The sequence below is a fragment of the Lagenorhynchus albirostris genome, chromosome 7 (genome assembly GCF_949774975.1).
Source record: "Lagenorhynchus albirostris chromosome 7, mLagAlb1.1, whole genome shotgun sequence".
Taxonomy (NCBI): Eukaryota; Metazoa; Chordata; class Mammalia; order Artiodactyla; family Delphinidae; genus Lagenorhynchus; species Lagenorhynchus albirostris.
Genome location: NC_083101.1, coordinates 31,957,319 through 31,977,955, shown reverse-complemented (window position 1 = coordinate 31,977,955; position 20,637 = coordinate 31,957,319). Strand labels below are relative to the sequence as shown.

General features: G+C 36.2%; 1 protein-coding gene across 4 annotated transcripts in view; it reads right to left on the bottom strand.

Annotated features, from left to right (window-relative positions):
- The window catches only part of ERP44 (endoplasmic reticulum protein 44), an 88,507-nt gene that overhangs the window by 46,645 nt on the left and 21,225 nt on the right, over positions 1-20,637 (bottom strand). For 2 of the 4 annotated variants that reach the window (XM_060154737.1, XM_060154738.1), the window contains 3 exons: positions 9,423-9,495; positions 7,629-7,668; positions 2,653-2,768 (listed from right to left, as the gene is read on the bottom strand). In XM_060154737.1, the coding sequence (XP_060010720.1) occupies positions 2,653-2,768; positions 7,629-7,668; positions 9,423-9,495 (229 nt within the window). Of the gene's footprint in view, positions 1-2,652; positions 2,769-4,875; positions 4,968-7,628; positions 7,669-9,422; positions 9,496-20,637 lie in introns of all 4 variants that reach the window. The other 2 variants (XM_060154739.1, XM_060154740.1) reach the window with 2 other exon arrangements.

Here is a 20,637-nt window from a genome sequence, read left to right as displayed (position 1 = left end):
GTACAGTTTATTATATGTCAATTATACTTCAATAAATCTTTTCTTTTTTTTTAAAAGCAAATCCTACCAAAGAACAATGTGCCTAACAGGCATTTCTCTCCAGACCACAGGACTCTTACGGTCCTTCCAGTTCAAAACCTCTATAATTCAACTGGCACATGAGGGGTTACCCAAAGTACAGTCTGTCATACAATCTCAAAGAAAGAGTGGAAAACATGAACAAATCATCAGTAAGGATTTCATAATGTCACTTTAAAAAGTGAAGAATTACACAGAAGGGAAAAAATATTTAGGGAAAATACACAATGTCTCAGATATAACTTTCATTAGTAAAAAACTAATTTTGTAGATATCTCTGGTGGATCAAAACAACATCTTAACTATGGCTATTTACTCCCATAAAAAGAGAACTTAATTACTAGCAATGATGTCAGATTTATCTCATATGTTAATATGTCTAGAAGTAGAATAAATGATATGTATTGTTCAACAATAATTTTTCTTTCTAATAACTGTAAGCTTGAGAGCATAATTTCAGATCTTATACTCCAAATTCAGTGGAAAGTAGGCACTGTTGTCTGTACTTTAATGTCTAATTAAATACATAAAGAATAGAAAAATCTGAAATGAGAGTCCACACCAAAAACATCATGTTCTCTGTCAGTGAAAGGTGGGAGGAAAGATGCAGAAAGCAGTGTGGAAATGCAGGCCATGCTTGCACTGACAACCTTTTATTGCTCCCTTCATCGTATCTAGTTATGAACCACAGCAGATAGAAATGTGGGGTATGGCTTAGAAGATTTTGAAATGCTCTGCTGTTAGCCGTTTCTGGGATTTTTTTACCAGAAAATCCCCAAAACGTTTGTCGAACTGAACAGAAAAGAAGCAAATAGGTCTAGGAAGGCATTTGGTCAGGAGTTCTGGATTCTCAGCCTGCCATGACTAGACAGTAGGCTGTATGACATTGGTTAAGCCACTTTATTTCCATTTCCTCATCAGCAAAGTGAAAAGTTAGTGTACACATACACACACACACACAGAAATTCTACTTGTCAGGTGAAATGTAAAGGATAGGAAATTTGCACAATGGGAGTTTTCCATAATTCAGGACAACTTATCAATAACTCAATGCAACAAGCTTTCACTTTTTTATTATTTTTTTAATTGGAGTAAAATTGCTTTACAATGTTGTGTTGGTTTCTGCTGTACAGTGAAGTGAATCAGCTATATGTATACCTATATCCCCTCCCTCTCGGACCTCCCTCCCACTGCCCTCCATCCCACCCATCTAGGTTGTCACAGAGCACCAAGCTGAACTCCCTGTGTTATACAGCGGGTTCCCAGTAGCTATCTATTTTACACATGGTAGTGTATTTATGTAAAACCTAATCTCCCAATTTGTTCCACCCTCCCCTTCCCACCCTGTGTCCACATGTCAATTTTCTACATCTACATCTCTATTCCTGCCCTACAAATAGGTTCATCTGTACCATTTTCCTAGATTCCACATATATGCGTTAATATATGATATTTGTTTTTCTTCACTCTGTATGACAGACTCTAGGTCCATCCACATCTCTATAAATGACCCAATTTTGTTCCTTTTTATGGCTGAGTAATATTCCATTGTATATATGTTACCACGATCTTCTTTATCCATTCATCTATCGTTTGACATTTAGGTTGTTTCCATGTCCTGGCTATTGTAAATAGTGCTGCAATGAACACTGGGGTACATGTGTCCTTTTGAATTCTGGTTTTCTCAGGGTATATGCCCAGTAGTGGGATTGCTGGGTCATATGGTAATTCTATTTTTAGTTTCTTAAGGAATTTCCATACTGTTCTCCACAGTGGCTGTATCAATTTACATTCCCACCAACAGTGCAAAAGGGTTCCCTTTTCTCCACACCCTCTCCAGCATTTATTGTTTGTAGATTTTTTGATGATGGCCATTCTGACTGGTGTGAGGTAATACCTCATTGTAGTTTTGATTTGCATTTCTCTAATAATTAGTGATGCTGAACGTCTTTTCATGTGCCTCTTGGCCATCTGTATGTCACATACACACACACAGAAATTCTACTTGTCAGGTGATACATAAAGGATAGGAAATTTGCACAATGGGAGTGTTCTGTAATTCAGGGCAACTTACCAATAACTCATTGCAACAAACTTTTAATCGTAACTACAGCAAATTACACCTCAAAGACAGTCTAAGACAATCTTAGTATAATCTTTTAAACAACAGAAACCACCCCAAAGTCTGAGATCGTTTTATCTGAAATTACTACAAATAGTATTTTTGCATGATTCTAAAACTAACAGAAATCCTTTCCTTTCCTAAAACTATATTTCAATTTTATTTATTGATTTTGGTATTTGCTTTGGTAGAAAACCAAAATGATTTACTGCCTCTATGCTTGTACTACTATATTTTAATGAAAAAAAATTTTTTAATCCCTCACACAGGCAGAATGGAAAGTAGTGTTTTAAGTACAAAACGATTAAATATTAACATTTTAACCAAGGTCACTAGAACATTTTGGCTTGTTCTCTACTTAAAACAGAGCATTAAAAAAAAAAAAAGTGTGTGTGTGTGTAGGAGAGGTGGGGACAGGACAGTTTCTTCCAGACTTCCTATAAGGTACTTACAGTGCTGATCACAATCAACTCTGGCAAACACTACTTGATTTTCATTTGGATATTCTTCCTTAATGACATTGGAAGCTTCCTCAAAAATTGGGTGCAACATCTGGCTGAAACGACACCTATGCACAGAGGAGGATACCAATTAAAACTGAAAATCAGAAGCAATAAAATTTTATTGATATTTCTGTTGTTATCCATTCATATTTAGCATATAACAATAAACAGAATTAACAGTCACACTGTTAATTCAGGAATCCTGATGTCATTCATTGGAGAGGAAAACAATTTTGAATTCAAAGACTATTCCATTTCAAAGACTGGACAAATAATTTAAAGATTCTGGTTTTTTCCACTGGAAGAAAATGGCCAATATTATGGAGCACAAAGCTAAGGACCTCTCACAGCGGCAATGAAACAAGTCTGAAATAAGCCCTCTAAGATGTATCTACTTGGACTTGTAACTACTAAGACTCAGGCATTTATGAAGGAAATTCGTTTTCTCCAAATAACATATTTTTAGACTACAAAATCTTTAAAATGGTAAGTTTATTGCAAATATTAGACTGACTCACCTGACAAGTTCAGTCAAATCTCATAGGCAAGTTAGCATACTAAATAAATAAGTTTTACAAAAATGATATATGGGGGCTTCCCTGGTGGCGCAGTAGTTGAGAGTCTGCCTGCCGATGCAGGGGATGCGGGTTCATGCCCCGGTCCGGGAGGATCCCACATGCCGCAGAGCGGCTGGGCCCGTGAGCCATGGCCACTGAGGTTGCGCGTCTGGAGCCTGTGCTCCGCAACGGGAGAGGCCACAACAGTGAGAGACCCGTGTACCACAAAAAAAAAAAAAAAAAAAGATATATGGTATAGAGTGAATTTCCCCCTCAAAATTTACCTCTGGTTAAAATGGGCTTTTGTATCTATAAACTCTTAAATATACTAAATTCAGGAGCAGAATTTTTTAATCCCCAAATGAGACTTTCCTGTCCATGTTTCCTTTGTCTGTAGTTTTTGTTTTGCTTTTACTTTTAAAAGGGGGCACAAACCCCACAATATTCAGGAAACTTGACACCTCTAATTCTGACTGCCCCTTAATCAGGCCAACCACTTCACAAATATATTCTATGGGTCATTAAAGGGACCTGATAAGAAAGAGAAGAATAAGAATCAGCACACAAGCAGCTGGGCTAGAATGGTCATTCTCATATGAAAAAGGTATGCAGTATTTGTTAACAACAACAACAACAAAACTATAATTGCTACTATTGCTTCCTGAGCCCTTTGCCATCAAGAAATTTACTTAAATGAAGCCAGTGAGCTCTTTAATCCACATGTGATTAGGTCATACATATTAGCTATAATTCAACAAAAATATTATTAAAGCCTGTGAAAGGAAAACAAACTTTATACTTCTTCCCTATTTCTTTCTGTATGTAACTCTTCTAGCCCACTCACCTGACTTCCTAAGGAGATGTCCTAGAATATACCAGGGAGACACAATCTGTATCTTCAATCTCTCGCTTTCAAGTGGCTCTTTCCTCTTTTAGCATTCTTAAATCTCTCCCATCTGGGATAGGTGGGTGGGGTCTGCGGATATCAGGGACCGTGTCTTATTTGACTACATATTCTAATAAGCATTTCAGTAGATGTCTGTTAAATGAATAAACTGATAGACTGGAGGAACTGGAGAGGCTAGGACCACAGCTTTGTGGGTTCTTACAGTTTGCTGAAGATAGCGTTCTAGAGGGCCAGGGAGGCAAGGGGTAAGGACTGATTAATGGTTTCTTGAAGAATTAGGATATGGCCTAGTAAAGAATCAGTGGACAGGCTCCTGGCTTATGGGAAAGGTAAAGACAGATATTAATGGCTCCTTTCTGGATTGTCCAGTTTGCTGCCCAGCAAGCACTTAAGCACAGATTCATGTTTAAAATAGGATCGGTTTTAATACCAAAATGTGAAAGGGGAAGATGAAATAAAAATTCAATTGCAATATTACTGTACCTGCATACATATGGAAAGTTACATTTATAAAAGTAACACAACCAAAGCAAATAGATCTATTAACAGGGCCTTAAGGGTCATCAGAATCCAATCTCCAATCTAGTACTTGAATCGACCCTTTACAAATCAACCAAATGGGTAAAAGTCTCTGCAGGGACAATTTAGGGGCACCTGCTAATAGTATAACCTAGTGGGGAAAAAAATAAGCTTTGGAGTCAGACATACCTGAGTTTAAATCCCAGTTCCACCACTTACTAGCCGTCTGACCTTTCTGAGCCTCAATTTCCTCAACCTAAAACGGAAATTATAATACCTACCTGCAGGGTAGTTCTGAGCATTAAAAGCAATATATGTAAAGAGTCTGGCACATAACAGCATTATTAAGTTCCTACTATGGTTTACTGTCCTCTCAGGTATATTTTTAGGCAGATCTATTAGAGAATTCTTCCTTAAACTGTACCACATCCATAACTTCCAGAGGGAACTCAGAATCCAGCCTTTGAGGCCACACAGTGTAAGTCTACGTCCTATAGCCAGTTACCCAAGTTTTTTCAGTTGAATAAAAGAGTATTACTTTATGAACAATTCCAGGTATTCTTTGGTAATATGTTTCTCAAATAACTGCAGTTATTCCACATTTCCAATTCACTTTTTGCAACAAGGTCGGTGGCATGTTCTATTTCGTTTTCTTATAACACACAAAATCCCTCCATCAAAATAACTGCATTCTAGTTTTAACTCTGCCATAATCTAGTCAGGTGATTGTGGGGAAATACTTTACTCCTCTGGATCTCAGTTTTTTCTTTAAAAAGGACTGAATTAAATAATCTTCTACCAAATGTTGTGGCTAATGTTACATCTGGATAATCTTAATTTACCTCGGAAAATGCTTCCTTTTGTTGTACATTTTATAAATGGTATTTTCTCTGTATATCTTCAACATTTTACTGAAGTTCTTCAAGTACAGATACTATACATCATTCATCCAGTAAATATTTATTGTTAATAAATATAATAAATAAATAATATAATAATAATATAAATAAATGATATAATAAATAAAATAAATATTTATTTATTATGTTAATACTTATCTGCCAAGTATTATGCAAAGTGCTTGGGGATTCATGTTGAAAAAAGATAGATATGGTAACTTTTCACAAAGCTACTAATATAGTAAGGAAGTACCAACTAAACCACAGCATACAAGTGTTATGACTGGGTAAGTATGTGGTGTTATGAGAAGATATAAAAAGGGTTCCTAACCTGACTTAAGAGTAGGGGTAGGGGTACTGATGTAGGAAGGTGACCTGGAGAAAGTGGCATCTAATCTAAGACTTGAAAGATGATTCAGACTTAAGGAAGTAAACAAGTGGGTAAGAGAAGAGAGATCCATTCAGACAGAGAAAATACCATGACTAAAGGTCCAAAGATGAAAGAATACAGAATATTACATAAACTGAAAGACATTCAGTAAAACAGAACAGAATGTGGGAGTGGAGAGAGGCAAGAGACATAGCTACAGAGGAAGGAAAGGACCAGGTCATCAGGGGCCTCCTAGGCAAAGGTAATAGAAAACATTTAAGGGTTTTAAGATGAGGTGTAAACTAGTCCAATTTGCACTTTAGGAAACATACTTCGGCTTACTTTGTAGTGAACAGAATGGAGACACATAGGACTAGAAGCACAGGAAATAAACTAGGAGACTGTCACAGGAATCTAGGTAAATTGCAGGACTGTGGCCTGAAGTAGGGTAGTGGCATCTACTAGGTAGTAAGCCAAAAAGGGTCATATAAGATACAGATTGTCTAGGAATAAGGATCATGTGAGTGTTTCAAACTTCTCTCCAGCTGAAGCTCCCTTCTTCCGATCCCCATGCCACATTCTTTAACATCTGCTACATACTATGCCCTTGTAGATGCTGGGAATACTAAGTAAGACATCTCTGCTCTCAAACTCTGTTTGCTAGAGCACAAAAATGAAAGACAAGACAAAACAAACAAACAAAAAAAATGGTTCTAATGAACCTAGGGGTAAGGACAGGAATAAAGACCCAGACGTACAGAATGGACTTGAGGACACGGGGATGAGGAGGGGTAAGCTGTGACAAAGTGAGAGAGTAGCATGGACATATATACACTACCAAATGTAAAATAGATAGCTAGTGGGAAGCAGCGCATAGCACAGGGAGATCAGCTCCATCAGCTCGGTGCTTTGTGACCACCTAGAGGGGTGGGATAGGGAGGGTGGGAGGGAGACGCAAGAGGGAGGAGATATGGGGATATATGTATATGTATAGCTGATTCACTTTGTTATAAAGCAGAAACTAACACAACATTGTAAAGCAATTATACTCCAATAAAGATGTTAAAAAAAAAAACAATGTAGCAAGAAAAGAATGTGGTACATAGGGAACTATATGAACACATAAGACAGAATCCAATTCAGACAGGGAAAGGAGTAAAGGCTTCCTAGAAGTAGTAAGTAGTAGTAGATGGTATATGTTATAAAATGTCAACATTATTTTTCCTTCTAAACTTGCCACACCCACATCCTCACCTCCAAACACTGCCTTACTCCTCAGTCAGGAAAAATAGAGAATTGCAATATGTAATTTTGTGTGTGTGTGTGTGTGTGTGTGTGTGTGCGTGTGTGTGTATGTGAGAGAGAGAGAGAGAGAGAGAGAGAGAGAGAAAGAGGGAGAGACAGAGAGATCTGAGTTTTTATGTTACCTGCTTTTATTTTAAAATGTGGGATAATGGAATCAGGTATATTTTCTCTCAAAACAAATGCTCACCAAATTGAGCTGCTTCATCTTTGAATGAACCTTAATTTATTTTTATATATGGAATATTGTCTCACAAAAAAAAGAGGCTTCCCCACTTACTCCTTTCTAGCAAAGAAAAATCACCTCTAGAAAGTTTAAAAAAAACTTAATGATGCACTCCCCCCCGCCAAAAAAATAAGATATTACTTACCAATCAGCATAAAAATTTACTAAAGCAACATCAGCATTGTCTGAAATTGAAAAACAAAACCAAATAACCTAAGTTACTCATGCCTACATAATTATGACATAATTAAAGATATGGTTTTCATCATGGTCTTTTTCCATTCTTAAAGGCTCACTAAAAATACACAGTAACTTATCTCTCACTCAGAAACCCATACAGAGAGTCACGGACAGCTTATATAATTTGTGGGAGTCCCTATTCCTTTTTTCGATATCGTCCTCCATCTTAATACCTCCACTGAATGAATATAAAATAAACAGAGAATCAAACCCAGATCAAGCAAGTAAGCTTCTAAATAGCTTACTCTCATAAAAAGTGAAGTGGAGTGATTAGGATTTTAATAATCCATTTTTTGACCTTCCATATTCATGAATAACCGAGCTTTGCAAATAAAATCCTATTTCAGAGAACAGACTTGTATAACTAATCTATTTCTAAAATTCAGATGCCACCTAGTTGCAACAAGTAATCTACAAATAACAGTGTTGCATAAGATGTACCTTTTCTGGTTCCTACCCATTTAACAGTTATTCTCTGTTGTAAAATATAACAGTATTATTTGCATATCCGGATGTGAAGACATGAGAAAGATATATCTGTTCCTTTTGCCTAAACCTAATGAAGAGAAACTTAAATAAACTCAAGTACTCAGTACTCTCACACACACACACACAGACACACACACACAGAAACCATACCCACAAAGATACTCTAGAATTTGAAAGATAAAAGGAGTGAAGATGATTTGCAAGTTTCAATTCTCTTTTTCCTTTGTTTACCTTCAAAACACTTTTTCTTTACTTGCTACTTACTCTAAAGCAGTGTGGTTCACAAACTGTGATCCCTGGGACCAGAAGCACCTGCATCATGCTGGAACTTGTAGAAATGCAAATTCTTAGGTGGGGTCTAGCAATTTCTATCAGAAACTGGGGGCAGGCCTAGCAATACTGACAATAAGTCCTCCAGGTGACACTGATACAGGCTAAAGTTTATAGCACCCTTTCTCTAAAGAGATACCATAATATGGGAACAGACTTTCTAGCATTTAAAACCAGTTCCAAGAACACGAAACAATATATGATGGTCAATGAATAACTCCTTTTAACTCTTACTAGTTTTAGTTTTGCTCAAACCAGTGGGTGAAATGGAATGCTTAAAAAAAAAAAAAAAGACATCATTTATCCACACTACATTTTCTTAAAACTCCTAAGTTGTGATTTTTCTATCACCCACATCTTCACCTTCCCTCTACTACTTTTAAAAACAAGAAACGTTTTCCCCCAAGTTAACTGTATCTACAATCACATTGTCAGCAAACAAGCAAAACAATTATTGAACTTAATTGGACCAATGACAAAAGAGATCAGAGTAGGTGATTTAGTTAAAAGCTAAAAAAAGACAAAAAAAAAATTGTAGGCTGGGTCCTAAGGTCATTGACATGTAATACTGCACAGTGGAAACTGCTGGCCTCTAAGCAACAAAATACTCTGAATTGTTAAGAGCGGTATTCATGACAAGGCAAAGAAACAAAACAAGACTAAAAGTTTACTTGTAACACAGGAAAGTAGACTTACGCATTTTAAGAAACTTTACTAAAAACTAAAACCAAAAGTGCTTAGTTAATTCCCTATACCATGGAATTAATCAGAATGCTGGCTCCTCAATTGTTCTAGATAAATGAGATTTTATTTTGTTTTTGTATATAAACTAACTCTTTAGAGAGAAGAAAGTATACTTTAAAAATATCAAGGTACTTACTTAAAATGTCATCTATATTCTCTGTATCAAGACTTGTTATTTCAGTTGTTACAGGGGTAAGAACCCAAGTTACCTAGAAATTTAAAAAATGTGAAATTAATAAATGTTTCCACAAAAGGCAAATAATGCTGAAAGTCTAAAAAGAAAAAGAAAATTTATGAATTAAGTTGGTTCCACTATTTAAAAAATTATCCATCAGTTGGTTTTAATCTTTATTATCTATTCTAACCCTTCACAAGATCAGTGAAGTAGAAGTATAATTTCTCAAGCCTAGAAACTGGTTCAATAGATTTCCTATACTTCTAAATACATAAAAGAGATTGTTTCCAAACAATTTTCAAAATTAAAAATGTACTCACTGTTTTAAATTAATATTCTCAACAACTTTACCTCTGGTGCCACAAGAAAAATTTTGCCAGATAATTAACAGTTTTGAAAGAATATAAAACCAAAGCTAAGTTTGCTGATTCTATCCCACTATGTCTCTAAGACAGAACAAAATAATAAAAAGAACAGTTCAAGAAAGACTTTTCAAATTGTTATCCAAAAGCCCTTCTTGCCTGGTCTTCACTTATAGGTGGTTACGATGTGTTAGGTGAGAGGTTATTAAAAAGAGAGTTAAGAGCAGTAAAGTGCATCCACTTTAACGTGTCTAAAACACTAAGTTCAAGTTTATCAAAATCTTAGTTTTTCTTAGTGTTCAAAGAAAATCTCAGCTTGCCATCTGCAAAACAAAGAAAAGGCACGATTTTAAACTAAACTAACAACTGCTTACTTATTTTAAAAAGTAATATTTAGTGTATTTTATTTTTAGGTTCCATCTTTAATACATTATGTGTTTTTTTGTGGGTTTTTGTTTTTTCTGCACTCAGAAAGTTTATTGTCTAATGGAGAAACAAGCATTAAGTTACAAAAACAAAATCAAATAAATCGTGTATTGTCTCTAATACAGTAAGTAGTTTGATAATATCTAATACAATGAGTGAAAGAGAGATGTTTCAGCATCGTATTTGGTGGGACTGGTGAACAAGGCCATGAAAAATAAAATCAAGCAAGGAATGAATACATACAAAATCAGCATAGAGGATAAAGGCAGAAACTAAGTATTTAATTTCAAAAAGAGACACACATCTGCTTTGGCAGCAAGCTATAAGGAAAGATTTGAAACTTACATTTGGCCCAAAAGTATAAACAGGATTACCCATGTTGATGTTGCTATTTGTTTTTTTAAATTCTTATTGGACTATAGTTGATTTACAATGTTGTGTTAGTTTCAGGTGTACAGCAAAGTGAATCAGTTATACATATACATATATTCACTCTTTTTTAGATTCTTTTTCCATATAGGTCATTTCAGAGTACTGACTAGAGTTATGCAGTAGGTCCTTATTAGTTATCTATTTTTTCTTTTCTCCCTCTTTTTTTTTGGCTGTAGCACACAGGATCTTAGTTCCCCCACCAGGGATAGAACCCATGCCCCCTGCAGTGGAAGTGCGGCATCCTAACCACTGAACCACCAGGAAATTCCCTAGGTTTCTATTTTGTATATAGTAGTGTGTATATGTCAATCCCAATCTCCCAATTTATCCCCCACTACCCGGTAACCATAAGTTTGTTTTCTACATCTGTGACTCTATTTCTGTTTTGTAAATAAGTTCATTTGTACCATTTTTTTTGTTCCACATATAAGCAATATCACATGATATTTGTCTTTCTCTGACTTACTTCACTCAGTATGACAATCTCTAGGTCCATCCATGTTGCCACAAATGGCATTATTTTGTTCTTTTTATGGCTGAGTAATATTCCATTGTATGTATGTACCACATCTTCTTTATTCATTCCTCTGTTGATGGACATTTAGGTTGCACCCATTTGATGCCTGGACAGTTTTTTGTTCAATCCCGTTTATATATGGAAATCCATTTGCTGAACCACTGCTCTTTATCAAGTGACAATTAACATTAGGCCCTGATCAAGGTACTGAAGACACTCCTCTGCCCACTCATTTCATGGACACTTTTGGTACTCACAACAGTTACAACTCAAAATTTTATAATTCACCAACAATTCAATTTCTGAATAGTATAAAGAGACATGTTGATGCTGGTAGGTAAATAAGCCCAGCTAATTATTTGAAATATTTCTATAAATTCATTCTTTTCTTAGAAAAAACCTAAGAATAATACCAGTCTTATTTTCAAGTTACCATAATAGTGTAGCCAATAGCTGACATTATTTCTGTTAGCAACCAGTAAATTATACTCTCCTAAAAGTAAGCTAGATAACTTAAAATCCCTGAATATTTTACTTCTATAACTAATTTCATTATTTTCAATACCTCAAAAATCAACTGGAAAGATCAGACTTCCCTCACTAGTCATTACTTACTACCCATACCTCAATTAACAGATCCTTCCCACATCAGTGTATGACCAGCTCTAGACAACTATATAAACTTTCAGAAGATAAACTGAAGCGTATTAAAATGTTTAAGGGTTTATATGAGCAGAAATCGATTTGAAGCACACAGCATCCAATCTAGCAGATAGAAAGGAGCTCCAAGGAGCTGTACAAAATATCAGACTTTTATAGGCAGAGGGGAGCAGGAACAAGTACGTTATACTAGGCAAAAAAATTGGATTGGTTATTGCAAAGTTAATTTCCTTTAGAGGATGGCAGGGGTCTATCTGGCAGATTACCTAACACGTGCTGATCAGGAGACTCCTGACTGACTGCTTTAGATTCCATTTCCGGAAGAGCCTAAACTGTAAGTTAAGCCTCAGTTTGGTGATGTGGGGCTTAGCATAAGCAACTCCATTTGGGGCCTGTTGTCTTGTTTCTAACAATTATATTGATAAAGGAAGATTTTAGAGTGGATCATATGCTGAAGTAAAATTCAAGAAGACCACGTAAAAATAAAGCAACGTCATTATCAAACTCAAGTCATTAAATAACTTGACAGTCATTTACAGTGTCTGCTAGGTACTGAGGGCACAAATGCATAAGGCATAGCATGCATACTCTATCTCAAGGAGTAGTGGTGGTGGTGGTAAGGAGGGGAGAAAAAAGTGATAAATACAGATATGATCGTGGCCTTCAGCTGTATAATCCAAGGAAGCCCATTTTTGAAGAGTTACTTACTGCCTATCAAAATACATGTTTCCAGAGAAGTATATTCTAAATTTAATTGCTTTTTACATATTAGATAATGACAAAAATGAGGCACAATCAATTTGGCTGTATTAAACATAACCATTATGTAAGAAACATTGTACTAATAAGCATGCAACTGGTAAGAAGGATTCTGTTAACAGCTGTGTTTAAGAGGGCCCAAAGCAAGAAAACTGTCTCTGACCCAATAATCTCTCCTCCCTGTAGGGTGTAAAAGAGGCAGTTTATCATTAACATTTCTATTAATATGCAGTATGAAGGGAAAGACAGGTTGTTTATTTGAATTGTTAGCAAGCTCCACTAGTCTGACAAATTGTTTCTTTTCATGTCAGCCCCGGGCAGAAACAATATTCTCCTGGGGAAACACCTTTGTGTGTCAAATGCTATAGTGCTTAAGTAAAATAAAGACAAGTAGCTCTAAACCAGGAAGGGAGGAGGGAAATCATTTAATTTTTAAATTTAAACTTGAAGTAAACTTTTAATTTTTTTTTTAAAGAAACAACAAAAACCTACACAGAAATTTTCCGTAGATCCTAATAGTCATGGAGAATTTAGCCTTTAATGACGGAATATTACAACATATGTAAATATACAGACATAAACTTATGAAATATTTTACAAACTGGTCACTCGCTTCAGTTCATTAGCTCATTTTTTTGCCAAGAAAACCGAGAAGCATCTCCAATAATCTTCTATAATTCATTAGATAATTCCTTCCACATGCATTTACTGTACAAAATATTAAACATTTCAGTCTGAGATATGTCTACATATGATCTTATATAAAAGGCACATAGTAAATGGTAAACACTGCACCCAAATTCATTAAAAAATAAATAAATAAAGTGAAAGGCTAGCTTTAAATAGGAGCTTCTTCAGACTCAGCAGATATAGAGAACAAACTAGTGGTTACCAGTGGTGGGGCTGGGGGGTAGGCAGGGCAATATAGGGGTCGGGGAGTGGGAGGTACAAGCTATTGGGTGTAAGATAGGCTCAAGTATGTACTGTACAACACAGGGAATATACCCAGTATTTTGTAGTAACTGTAAATGGAAAGTAACCTTTAAAATTGTATACATTTTTTTTAATTTAATAAATAAATAGGAGCTTCTTTAGCAAGTAAGTATATTTTCTTCCATTAGATGGTTTTTAAACATTGAGATATCTTTGGGAACTAAAAAAGCTTTCCTTTCCTTTAATTTCCCTGTATCCTTCATGACCACCTAACTGGCTGGTGATGCCAGTGGACTAGCTGTATTTCCACAGCATTTTTTAAGCCACCCAGTAGCCAGTTGCTTTCCCCAAAATATGCCCCACAATTTTTCTGCTTCCTTCTCTTTGCATACATGGTCTCCTCTATGTGGAATGTCCTCTTCTCCACTACGGCATAATCAGTCCTTCAAGGATTGATCCCCTCTTCCATGATGCTTTATCTGGTTTTCCTGGTAGAAAATGCCTTTTCTTTCCCAAAAGCCCACCTACTCCATGAGGATAGAAAAAGGAAAAATGTAGGTTAGGGAAGTGGGAGTTACTGCAAAATCAAAATTCTCTCTAAATTAGACATCAGTTTGAAACAAGATACAATGAAAAGTCGGTTACATGATTTTAAAAAAAAGTATTTTAGAAATAAATCTTGGGAAGATTTTTTACTATGCACTCTCTCTCAATGTTAGGTCGAACTTTAATTGTTACAATATTAACACATAAACATGCTATAATACGAACACATACAAAATGCTCTGGCATTCACTACTAAGTCCCAGTGCTATTCCTCTTTTGAAAAAAACATCAGTTGAACAAAACACCAACCTAGCAGGATCTTTAGAAGTACGAACTAAAATCAATAATAACACATATTGGAAGCGAGTTGTTAAAGCTCTCAGCATAATTTTTAAAATAAATAAATACATTTTCCTAGTACATTAAGACCATTCGAGTAGTTACCATTTGAATATACCCTTAAAGGGGAGTACTATGACACTCTCTGAATCGATATCTCCCTTCAATCCAACCTGCCCACAGAGTCCAGACTAGTCTTTTCCAATGCTGCTTTGCATATATCGATTCCTCTGCCCCTAAAAAAACTCCAAGTGTTTTTCACTGTCTACAGTATAAAAGCCTAGCTCCTTAGCCTGCATTTAGGACCACTCACAAACTAGCCCGCACTTGCCTTCCTAAATCACATGGTACTGCTCCCCATCCATAGTCTATACTCCAACTAACAAGAACTATAGTTAGAGTAACCATACTTTCTAGTTGGCCATATACTCTAGCTTGCTTGAGACAAACCCAGGATATGCCTGCTGCCCTGGAATATTACTAATAGCACCACTCTCTTTCAAAAGGGTCCCAGTTTGGGCAGTACATTATATATATGGTCACCCTATTTGCAGTAGACTCTTGGCAACTGAGAGGAACCATAACAATCTCTTCACAAATTCTAACTTATTAATAAGCATATAGTGTCCTCCCATATAACATGCGGTAAAATGAGAATGGGATGAGAATGAATAGAGAAAAATAAAGATGGACCAAGATATGAATGCTAAGTTAAACCAATCACTAGCCTCAGTCATTGACTTGAAACATTAGGCTCTTAGGAAGGGAATAAAATCAGTAACTCAGAAAAATTACTACATGACCCTTCAAGGGTCACTCACAAATGGTCCAAATCCTCTAAGTTACAAATCCAAGAATGCAAGGGGTCTTAGTACTTGCAATTCCTAAAATGTATCATCTTAGTCTCGTGCCTCCATACTTGGCTCATGTAGTTTCCTCTGCTTGAAACAGCTAGGAAAGCTTATCTAGTTTTCAAGACCCAATTCAAATGCTATCTTTTCTATGAAGCCTTTCCTGATGGTCCCAGACAAAGAGTGATTAATTTCTCTCTCCTCTGAACCTCCAGAGCACTTTCTTAGGGTGTTAACATATTATTTTTCACACAGATTATTTGTGCCATCTTACCTCCTCTAGGAGACTCTGAGTACCTTGAAAGTAGAGACTGTTCCTTATTCAATTTTGTACCCCGCATATCACCTACTACAGTACCCTACCAGTACATAATGAGCACTCAAAGATGTACTAAGTGAATGAATGGGCGGATTATGGTAATATACTAAGAATTTAGAGGGAGGGTGTTAGAAGTAAGAAATAGGGGAAAGGGGTTCAGAAATGGGAATAGTCCTCCCATATAAATATAAATAAATATAAATAGTCCTCCCATAAAAATATAAATAAAAATAAATATTTTTAACATGTTTGAGGAAAATAAGGTTATCAAATAGGAATAAAGTCTGCATTAAAATTTGTTTTTAATAATGTAATGATGAAAAGCGCAATACTAGGTGATGATTCATAGACTCAGATTTAGAGGGAATCTCAGAAGTGATCTTCCCACCCACTGCAGAAACCCCTCTATATTGCTGTCTAAGAGCCGTCACGAATCCCCAGCAATACCTTCTTCCAGTTCCCCAAGCTATTCCTTGGTATGACTTCCAGACACTTCAGCACATAGAACACCCTCACTTAAAAATAGCCATGCTACGTTAGTGGATAAAAATCCAATACGTCTTGTATTGTTCCATTGTAAGGTTGTTAATTCAGTCATGAAAATAAATGATTTCCGACTTTCAGGACCAGAAGCTAATAAAGTACCAGGAAGAAGAGGTTATTAAATATTATTTGATAGCAAGATTTACAGTCACAAAAGCATTTGCTAGGCCTTACTTTAAGTGTTTTATTAGAATATCTTAGTATAGATAAGTTTAGAAAACAGAAAGTCGGTGAGTTTGTTTTAAAACTGAATACTTAAAACCTTGCATTCAAATGGTGATCCCTGAACCAGCAGCACTGGCATCACCTAGGAGTCTGTGAGAAATGCAGGCCCCACCCCAGACCTACTGAAACGGAATCTCCATTTTTATAAGATCCCCAAGTGATTCCTATGCATATTAAGTACCACTGCCTTAGAGAACAAAACTCTTGACTCTACAAGCATGTAAATTCATTTTAAACCTTGTACAATGTTTTTGGTCCTCAAATATGAATACAGTAATACTCATTCGTGAGAATTCTGTATTGAGATGCGTAATACTGTGATTTTAGAAAAATGTGGAATCTAAAATCTCATTAGAATCTACATTGATGTTAATTTTTCAAAGTATACTGCCTTCTGCTTGAATAGATATTTCTACACGAAAATTATTGGCAAAAAATAGAAGCTTCAATAGAGGATGTTTCCTTCCCTACAGCATTACTGTTCTCAACTGCCATTACGTCTGCTAGGAGTTCTGCAGTAACAGCTTAGTGTATTTTTGCTAAATCTATCATTTACCTGCCTTTCTGCTGGGAGATTCTCAAAGCCCTTTACAAACTATGTCTCTTCTATAGCAACAAATAAGTAATGTACCAGGCAACAGCTCCCTTCTATTTCTAATCCAGATTGACAAATCAGCCTCCCACCTGAAGTCCCAATGCCATGGGACCCAGGCAGCTTCTCCTCCCTGGGGCCACTACTCTCACTCTCAGTTTTGCATTAAGCTGGCAGGCAGCAGAAACATAGAGGTCTGCAGTTAGCTGCAAGGAGCTAAGAGATATGAAAGGTCCCCAGAGAAAGGCTGACAGGCACTGTATTGAAGCTGAGTATCAATCAAGGCACATCTCACTGTTAGTATTCCCAGAAGCATTAGAATGAACCAGAAGTTCAAAGAGAGGGGAAAAATAGGACTAAGTATAGAATAGCACTGGAAAGCCACTTTAACCCTTAAATTGCTCAGTGATACAACCTTCCTATAATATCAGGGCAACCCATTTTGGACAAGTCAGAACCAATCTGCTTTTATAAAGAAACATTAAAACAGTCACAACCTTCTTCATTAAATAACTCAAAATATGGTGGGCACAGACATGTTTGGGAAAACAAATTCTATGCAAAAACAAATAATTCAAATATGAATAATATAACCCCTAAAATCAAATTCTGCCAGTAAAAACAACCATAGAAAATAAAGAAAAAAATTGTTGCAATTCATTCTTTTTCTTGCATATTAGTTATTAATCATGCATGGATTTCCATTAAAAATTGATGTCGTCTGTGTTTTGTTCTTCACTGTATTCTAAAAATGGGATGAATTAATTTACCTGGAATAGACAGTGCACTTCTCCGACCTTCAGGAAAGAACGCTCTTATTACAAAAAGTTCTTCACAACTGGGAATGAGCTTCTCAATGTGTGGAAAGGATTTTTCTGTTAAAACGACCATCTCACTAAAACCCAGACCTAGCAATGAAAGTACTAACAAAGCATAGGAACTGGGAGAAAATTCAAGATGAGAATTGTTTTCTTCTTTTTCTGAACACCCTCTGGGACCCAGGGCTACGGGGGGGCTGGGGGGGGGAGTATGTGTGAGACAATGTTCCATTCATCACTGTCTCCCGATTAGTACCCAGCACTGGATCTTGTGAGTAACAGTCCAGAACAAACATTCATACATATATGCCAAGAGAAAATGATGACTGCCCGCCTTGTGCTACACTGTAATTCTTCCCCAGGGTGCCTGATGAAAGAAAGTTCCCTTAAGAGAGTCTACAAACATGTTGATACATGCATTCTTTTGTTAGGTCATTCCACAAATCTTTCACTGAGTCATTTATTACATGCTAGGCACTGTCCTAGGCACTGGGGAAAGGGGTGTGAATAACATTATATAGATATTTATATTACACCTGGCAAGATCATCAAACTTAACAATTTCAGTTTCATATTAAAAAAGAGAAAGAGAAGATTCTCTCTCAAGTATTTTAATTTAAGAGTCACCATAATTCCTGCAAAGTCATGATCTATTCCCAAAACATAACTGCTGGGCACTGAACAATGAGAACTACACAGTATGTCATACTCCCTTTTTGCGTAGGTTTCAAGAATCCTTGAGTTAATCTTAATGTGGAACAACTGCATCAACACTGTCACTGAACAATCTTAACACCACTGAAAGTGGGACAACTACATATTATCGCTTCTTTTTTCTTTCTTCCTGTTTTCTTGGGATATGATTGACATACAGCACTGTGTAAGTGTCAGGCATATAGCATAATCACTGGATGTATACACTCATGAAATGATTACCACAGTAAGTTTAGTAAACATCCATCATCTCATGTAGAAACAAAATAAAAGAAAAATATATATTTTCCTGTGATGAGAACGCTTAGGATTTACTTTCATTACAACTTTCATATAGCATTCAGCAGTGTTAATTATATACTAATGCTTCTTGATAGGATGCAATAGGAAATAAAAAGCACCACTTATTAAGTAACCTTAACCCCCCAAAACTGAACCTGACCACAATCTAATCAAGCCCAAGAACTAGTGTATAGGAAACAATGAATACAGAGGAACATGTAAAATGACACCATGAAGATGCAAGAAGCTATGCCAAAATAAAGGGAATTTTATAGGAAAAATGACAGCCTATCTTCATTTGGGCTCCCGTCAGAAGTGGATCCCTGAGACAAGTGGTAAAGTACAAGCAGTTTATTTGGGAGAAAAAGGAAGGACCCATAGAAAAATGGGGAAGTAGGATAGGAAAGACAGCAAATATATAATATAATATAGTGAAATAAATACCAATGTTTTCACTTATGTAATTTAAATACTTGAACTCTCTTATTTACCAGATTCTGCTGGTAGCATATGCATTTCTACAATGCAGAATATGAATATGAAGGAAATATCTCCTACATATGTCAAAGAATGCTTTTATTTCACTATTAAACATGTGAACTTGACTTTTTTTTGGTGAGTCAACAGCCTTCAATGAAAAACTGTTCTTCAGTGAAACCTCTGGTTTCCTACTTTCTACATTTATTTAGTTCTGGAATGAACTCGGGCTTTCTAGTTTCTTATTCTTCAGTACTATGTTCTAGGGTAAAAATATTTTTATTACCAAATCCAAGGATGATTCCATTATTATATAGGCCTAATGTATTAATCCACTGCTTACTTTAAAAACATGTTTCCTTAATAATTGTCCTGTTACTTCTAACCAAACCAATTCTAAACGTCAATCAGAAGTAGTCCTCGAAAGGCCATATACTTTTTTTTTTTGATTTTTTATTTATTTATTTTTGGTTGCATTGGGTCTTCATTGCTGTGCGCGGGCTTCCTCTAGTTGCATCGAGTGGGGGACTACTCTTTGTTGCGGTGTGCGGGCTTCTCATTTCAGTGACTTCTCTTGTTGTGGAGCACGGGCTCTAGGCATGCGGGCTTCAGTAGTTGTGGCATGCAGGCTCAGTAGTTTTGGCTCGAGGGCTCAAGAGTACAGGCTCAGTAGTTGTAGCACACAGGCTTAGTTGCTCCATGGCATGTGGGATCCTGGACCAGGGAATTGAACCCATGTCCCCTGCATTGGCAGGCAGATTCTTAACCACTGTACCACCAGGGAAGCCCTGAAAGGGCATATACTGCTGAGACATCTAAACTAATTAAATAACCATTAGAAGAGAGACTCTTTAATGCTGCCTCATATGCCACATACTGTTTTAATTAACTTTGTAAAGCAAATGGGTTTGTCTTTCCCTCATTTGGTCTAAAACTCCCCCAGAGATGATCGCAAAGCTTTCATATATATTAAGGGTCATTATCTCATGACCTCCATCACTACCATGTACTATGTGTCTACCAAAATATTAATCAGGAAATGACCATGGTTTGCTAAAAGGAAATCTGAATTTAGGAATCTATCTCCTTTGTGCATTTTTGTCTCCCTTTTCTTAACTGCCATGAGATAGAGGTAAAGAAAGAAGGAAAAAGCATTGGCATAATTAGGAATTACAAACATTAGAAATGAATGAGGGGACATCACTACAGATCTCATGGACATTAAAAGGATAATCAAGGAATATTAACAACAACTCTATGCCCACAAATATGATAACCTAGATGAAATGGACCAATTCCTCAAATGACACAACCTACCAAAACTCACACAAGAAGAAACAGACTATCTAAATAGACCTATACCTATTAAAGAAATTGAATC